Source organism: Lottia gigantea, assembly GCF_000327385.1.
Source record: "Lottia gigantea unplaced genomic scaffold LOTGIsca_29, whole genome shotgun sequence".
In the NCBI taxonomy this organism is placed as follows: domain Eukaryota; kingdom Metazoa; phylum Mollusca; class Gastropoda; family Lottiidae; genus Lottia; species Lottia gigantea.
In genome coordinates this window covers 2594788-2602317 of record NW_008708943.1, presented here as the reverse complement: position 1 = coordinate 2602317, position 7530 = coordinate 2594788, and the positions used below count along the sequence as shown (strand labels likewise).

Sequence of the window (7530 nt, the reverse complement as noted above, 5' to 3'; positions counted from 1 at the left end):
CCCATCGATTATACACATACCTGTGATTAAGACAAGACAAACCCTTTAACGTTTCACCATGAGTGCGGTATAGGTTACAGTTGTCCCCCTTTCACATCTATCATTAAAAGCCATACTTTGCCATTTCGGGGGTTGATTTGTGGCCTGAATATAAATAGTCTTCAGTATTAGAAATGTACCAAAATCGCATAATTCCTTCGTAAATACCTCAAACGAAGAATTTCACTTTATATTTCTATGTATGACTTATCTATATATGGACTCAAGAAAAGACGACTCGTCATTTTAACTTTCAAACGCGGATACACATGGATTTAAAGGCTTAAATTTCGACGGTGACTTGTGAACACTATTACTGATTAGCTTAACCAAAAAATGCCCGTCTGTATGACTAAGGTACGATTGGTCAAATGGATTGCGCATCTGGTTATTAGCCTATGTTTCTGAGCTTTAGGCGATGATAGGGGGAATCAAGGGGAATTTGAATTAGGTTTATGAAAACTAAGACTGGTAACATTGATACATTGTAGTTCTGAAAGAGGAAATATGAATAATATAAGTAGGGATAAGAATGTTGAATTTAGGGGTTTGGATAGTGAAGTATGTGTATAATTACTGAAAGTAGAATACTAGGCGTCAGGGTTTGAATGCTAAAATGGGGGTTTGGATGTTTGAATACTCAACGTGATTTTATGAATGCTGAATGGCGTATGAACGCTGAAATCATAAAAATGAATAATTAACGTGGGTGTATGAATACTGAAAGTAGTTATATGTATGACAAATATAAGATATGAATACTGAAAGTGGCGTATGAATGCTGACAGTAAGATATAAATGCTGACAGTAGGATATAAATGCTGACAGTAAGATATAAATGCTGACAGTAGGATATCAATGCTGACAGTAAGATATCAATGCTGACAGTAGGATATCAATGATGACAGTAGGATATCAATGATGAAAATTGGGGTATAAATGCTGAAAATGGGGGTTTGAATATAAATGCTGAAAGTGGAGTATCAATCCATTAAAGCACGAAAATGAATACTAAAGGTTGGTGTATGAATACTGAAAATAGGTATATGGATGTTGAAAGTGTGTATATAAACTACTAAAAGAAGGGTATCCATTCTTAAAGTATGATTAGTGAATTAGTGGGGCATGAATGCAGAAAATTGGGTAATGAAGGCTAAAACTGGAAACATATAGGCTACTGAAGTTAAAAGTTGGTGTATAGACATATAGAAATTGCGATATTAATTCTATATGTGGGATATCAACACTGTTAATATATTTTTTTCATCAGCTATACCTGGTAAGTAAAACAACTACACACAATTTCACAGCCTTATGAGAGTTAGATTTAAATAAAATAAGGACAAAGTTAACTCAAAATGACCATTATTTCATAGTCGGTAACCGCTGTATGATATAAATATTCTCTTTTCCAGAAACCAAAATGAACAAGATCTTTGCCGTCGTTCATTGTTTGGCCTTTGCCTCCATGGCCTTGGCTGGTAACCCCTTGATGATGGGTGGTTTAGGCATGATGAACCCCTACATGATGGGCATGATGAACCCCTATATGATGGGTATGATGAACCCCTACATGATGGGTATGGGAGGTTTAGGTATGATGGGAATGATGAACCCCTACATGATGGGATATGGTGGACTCGGTATGCTCGGTGGTTACGGTATGATGGGAGGTCTTGGTATGATGGGTAAAAAATAAGGTACGTGAACAATATTACAGAGTTATGTAACACAAAAAACACACAATTAGCGTCATGGGCGCATAGTTTCATATATGAAATAGTACTTCCGGTCTTTTAGATTGTCAGTTTGAGAAATAATACTAAGGAAGATAACAGAGGATGAATATTTAGATCAAACAGTTGATAAATTTTAAGTTGTTTTGTTTTATTCTAATTTCAGGTTCCAGGCATCAGTATAATAAGTAATTGAAAATTGAAAATAAATATTTTTTTACAAAATAAAACGAATCTTGTTCTTTCATTTTCTGGGTAATTTGATGGGACACATAAGAGTCTCTCCTTTGAAGGAATATGTGGAACCAACTCTTCAATCGATTTTACACATTTCATCATGGTGCTAGGATCAGTATATTGTATGGCATCCTTGACCAATCATTCTGCATCCTACAGTATACATTGTGTCAACTGTCGTTAATCCTACCGACCTGACCAGCTGGTCAAAGCCTTCTTAACAACGCGATTCAAATGTTTTCTATTGACACACTTGTTCTCCAAAATAACTTATTGAATTTGCCCGATTGCCTAAGTAAAAATCCAACATGGTGGCCTTTTTTTCAAGCTGGCTGCAAAAGTTCATATATAAGGGACAGTTCACAATCGAAATTTGAACCTTCAAATCAAAGTGTGTCCACAATTAACCACGTATGAATACTATAATTTGGCGAGACCAAATGTAAATCAGTTCATCAGTTAACCCAACTGGGGTGCACCATCTCATCGGAATCCATGATCGACAAAGAGATCGATAACAGACTTAGAAATAGTCAAAGAAAATAGTGCATATAAAAAACAATTAAAGGACACAAAGTAACGTTGGACCTTGCTTCACCCACGCTAAGTTTCAGTAACAGTGATATTAGCATTGTAACTTGGCAGTTTTCACAATCACTTCATGCACTTGTTTCCATCTTTTCACTACCATCATGTAGTGTATCCAACGAGTCAAGACCATTTAACAGGATGTGGCTAATGGTTTGAACTTGTATCTTCTTGAAACACTAGATTAGATTTGGGTCAGACTTAGTACCAGTATTGCATCTTATGGATGTGAGCGACCAAAACTAAGGTACTACCTTAAACACTTTTTAGTAGGGGTATGAATGTTAAATGTTAATGGTATGAATGATTTTAGTAAGGTATGAATGCTGATAGTAAGAGTATGAATGCTGATAGTAGGGGTATGAATGTTAAATGTTAATGATATGAATGATTTTAGTAAGGTGTGAATGCTAAATAATGTTAATGGTATGAATGTTGAAAGTAAGGGTATGAATGCTGAAAGTAAAGGTATGAATGCTGAAAGTCAGATTATGACGATGATAATGCTGAAAATAGGTTGTGAATGCACTTGGTTGGAATATGAACACTGAAAATGAGGAGATGAAAACCCGAATGGAAGTATGAGAGCTTGGAAGTGGCAATATGTGAAAGGTAGAATATGAGATCTGAAAGAGAGAATATGACAACTGATTGTGAGAATATGACAACTGATTGTGAGAATTGATTGAGGTAATAATATGAGAAATTGGAAGTAACAATGTGAGATCTGATTATGGGAATATGAGAATTGAGTGTGGGTAAGATTATGAGAACTGGTTGTGAGGATATTAAATTTCTGATTGAGGGAATATGAAAACTGATAGTGAGAATTTGGGGACTGATTGTGAAAATATGAGAACTAATTGTGAGAATTTAAGGACTGATTATGAGAATTTAAGGACTGATTGTGAGAATATAACAATATGAGAACTGATTGAGGGAATATGAGAATATTAGAACTGATTGTGAGAATATGAGATCTGATTGAGAAAATATGAGAACTGATTGAGGGAATATGAGAATATTAGAACTGATTGTGAGAATATGAGAACTGATTGAGGGAATATGAGAATATTAGAACTGATTGTGAGAATATTAGAACTGATTAGGGAAATTTGAGAATATAAGAACTGATTGAGGGAGTATGAGAATATTAGAACTGATTGTGAGAATATGAGAACTGATTGAGGTAATATGAGAATATTAGAACTGATTGAGGGAATATAGAATTCCATTAGTGAGAATTTGAATATGGAATATGAAAGTTGTATGGACGGAAAAAAGAAAATTATAGAAATTAAAGGTGGTAAACGATAAATGTGATAAAAAGAAATTTTAAAATGAGAAGCTACGTATATCAAAACAGGAATGAAGAAGGAAAATGTGTAAAACTATTGATATTCATGATATTTTGTTTGTTTTGATAGTATAGACCATCATCTTTCATGTCAAGATGATTTATATCTAATGATAAACTCATACTTTCTTCCTTTTTTAGGAAGATATCAAATATTTCTAATTAAAAACTGATTAATGAATTACATAATATCACAAAAATAATCTTAGATATCAGCAGATGGTGATTAATTAAATTTCAAAATTAAAATGGTGATGTAACAGAGTTTTAAAGAGTATAAATATGGTGTGTTAATGAAGGTAGAGTATCACAATTCTTACAACCTTCTAACTACCAACACCACAGCTTCATCAGCTATACCTGGTAAGTAGACAACCCTATATTATTCCATAGCCTTGTGATATACAAACTTAAATAAGTAAAAATACAAGAAAACAACGTTGGATCAAATGAAAACCAGTTTACTGAGAAAGAACAGCTATAATATAATACAATATTCTATTTTCCAGAAACCAAAATGAACAAGATCTTTGCCGTCGTTCTCTGTTTGGCCTTTGTATCCATGGCCTTGGCTGGTAACCCCCTGATGATGGGTGGTTTAGGAATGATGAACCCCTACATGATGGGTATGATGAACCCCTATATGATGGGTATGATGAACCCCTACATGATGGGTATGGGAGGTTTAGGTATGATGGGAATGATGAACCCCTACATGATGGGATATGGTGGACTCGGTATGCTCGGTGGTTACGGTATGATGGGCGGTCTTGGTATGATGGGTAAAAAATAAGGTAAAATGTATTCCGTTTTAACTTATGATTAGTACGCCGATTCATTTTGTCATTTTAATTTGTCGTTGAGCCAAACACAATTAGCTAGATCACACTCTGTATTTTGAATGGTTAGTTTGAGAGAAAAACTATGAAAGGTAGCAAGGATAAGAGGACAAAGGGCTGATGGATACTTTCTGATTTAGTATAACAGCGTATAGTATTTTTGTATTATTTTACTTTCAGATTCCAGTAATCAATGGTGATTCTAGAATTGAAAAAATGGAAATAAATGATTTTGTTACAAAATATATATCTTGTTTTGTCTTTTTTATTCTTTGAGCCTTAATGTCGGAAACATGAAGGCCTTTTCTTCGAAGGACTTTGTGAAAGCAACTCTCCAATCGATTGAACACTCTTTTACTTTGTAAGACATCGATGGGCGCCAAAAAGCCTTTCATTTCATGGAGGATCGAATCATTCATATAAGCGATTCCAAGGTTAGCCACTCTTACATTTTACCGTTTGCACGCTTATTGTACAGATTTCAGTAAGCCTTCTGACATACTCAACCTTTTCAGTACGATTTATTCAATATTTCTCAACCGGGGTCCAGTTGCATGTCTAGGGGTGAATTCAAATTTTGTCGGGGTAATGAGGTTGAATTGAGGGGGGATTTTGTGAATGGGGGGGGGGGGGATTGAGCAACAAATTGAGCTGATGTTTTCCACCTGGAGAAAAGCAACAGTTCTTAAGGCGTGGCAAAACAATTATCAAACACTATCCAAATTAAACTTAGTTTCTTGTGGGTGTGCATTCAGCACCGAACCGGGTATCTTAACTAAGAAAAAGAGGCAGTCTGGACTCGGCGATAAACGCTTGAAGATACGGCTATACCTTCGTTTAAGAGCACCAAGTGAAAGGTTTACACTGAAGGGCATTGGCATCTCCATTGCGCTTTATGTATAAAATCATGACCTATGTTCAAATATTAGTTTGAAACACAACCTTACTGGCATGTTTCACTTTTTAGCTTTTTATTTATTTGATGTTTGACAGTGCTAGGGGTGATTGGCGGAAACATTTTTTCTTGGATCATAAATGTTCAGAAGCACCGATCTGTAAGAATGGGGCCAAGCTGATCTATGATTAAATAAAGATACTCTAATAGTTTCTGTTCGAAACATCAGCCAATGCGTCAGGACATTGAAAAATATCTTTTTTAACATACGATAACAGTCCTTTCTTAAGTATCCTACAGCTTTCTGGCATTGCACACTGCATGGTGTTGTCCATCTGCATAAGCATAATCTTTAAGCGTAATCTAAGCGTTAGACTTAAAACTTTATTTCATTTTCTCATATGCCTGTTAAAAGGAAACATCGTGATTTCCAGTAATCAGTTACGTACTATATAAATCTTAAAATGCACGTTCAGAGGAAGGACCTAATAACTTACATCGACTTTAGCCAAAGTTCAACTTTAGGCAAGGTAAGAGCGCTTCATACGGCTCTTATACTATAAATGGGGGTATGAATGCTGAAAGTTTGGGTATGAATACTGAACGTTTGGCTATGAATACTGAAAGTTTGGATATGAATACTGAAAGTTTGGATATGAATACTGAAAGTTTGGCTATGAATGCTGAAAGTTTGGGTATGAATACTGAAAGTTTGGCTATGAATACTGAAAGTTTGGATATGAATACTGAAAGTTTGGCTATGAATGCTGAAAGTTTGGGTATGAATACTGAAAGTTTGGCTATGAATACTGAAAGTTTGGCTATGAATGCTGAAAGTTTGGCTATGAATGCTGAAAGTTTGGCTATGAATACTGAAAGTTTGGCTATGAATACTGAAAGTTTGGCTATGAATGCTGAAAGTTTGGCTATGAATACTGAAAGTTTGGCTATGAATACTGAAAGTTTGGCTATGAATACTGAAAGTTTGGCTATGAATACTGAAAGTTTGGCTATGAATACTGAAAGTTTAGCTATAAATACTGAAAGTTTGAGTATGAATACTGAAAGTTTGGATATGAATACTGAAAGTTTGGCTATGAATGCTGAAAGTTTGGGTATGAATACTGAAAGTTTGGCTATGAATACTGAAAGTTTGGGTATGAATGCTGAAAGTTTGGCTATGAATGCTGAAAGTTTGGCTATGAATACTGAAAGTTTGGCTATGAATACTGAAAGTTTGGCTATGAATGCTGAAAGTTTGGCTATGAATACTGAAAGTTTGGCTATGAATACTGAAAGTTTGGCTATGAATACTGAAAGTTTGGCTATGAATACTGAAAGTTTAGCTATAAATACTGAAAGTTTGAGTATGAATACTGAAAGTTTGAGTATGAATGCTGAAAGTTTGGGTATGAATGCTGAAAGTTTGGATATGAATACTGAAAGTTTGAGTATGAATGCTGAAAGTGGGTGTATGAATACTGAAAGTAGAAATGTGAATTCTAATTATGAAGAATAAATGCTTAGAATGAGGTATGAAGTGCGGATAAAAATGTCCAATGAGAGTATGAAAGCTTGAAAGGAGATATGGATAACGAAAGTGAGGTAGGGTATTGCCCCTACGTACAAAACTACGTATGCTTCTTGCATAGAAATAACAAACACGAACATAGTTCACGTCCATTTCGATCTCTACCGCGACTTGATAAGTCGAGTCTTTCAAAAGGTTATTATTCACATTCACATTTAAAGCCATTTCTAAACGTTTAAATATGATTTGAGGACTTATGATTTGAGGATAATGCTGAATGTTGAGATATGAATACTGAAAGTTGAGAT

At 34.8% G+C, this 7530-nt stretch overlaps 2 protein-coding genes across 2 annotated transcripts; both read left to right on the top strand.

Moving 5' to 3' along the window:
- Positions 1–1269: 1269 nt before the first annotated feature.
- On the top strand, positions 1270–2009 carry LOTGIDRAFT_232565 (hypothetical protein; the record flags this gene model as incomplete). Its single annotated transcript, XM_009056930.1, has 3 exons — positions 1270–1318; positions 1455–1739; positions 1942–2009. The coding sequence occupies 2 exons, from the start codon at positions 1270–1272 to the stop codon at positions 1736–1738; spliced, it is 333 nt and encodes a 110-aa protein (XP_009055178.1). The 3' UTR covers position 1739; positions 1942–2009.
- An 872-nt stretch (positions 2010–2881) lies between these two features.
- Positions 2882–5042, top strand: LOTGIDRAFT_232564 (hypothetical protein; the record flags this gene model as incomplete). Its single annotated transcript, XM_009056929.1, has 3 exons — positions 2882–2917; positions 4221–4320; positions 4467–5042. The coding sequence occupies 3 exons, from the start codon at positions 2882–2884 to the stop codon at positions 4748–4750; spliced, it is 420 nt and encodes a 139-aa protein (XP_009055177.1). The 3' UTR covers positions 4751–5042.
- Positions 5043–7530: the final 2488 nt, after the last annotated feature.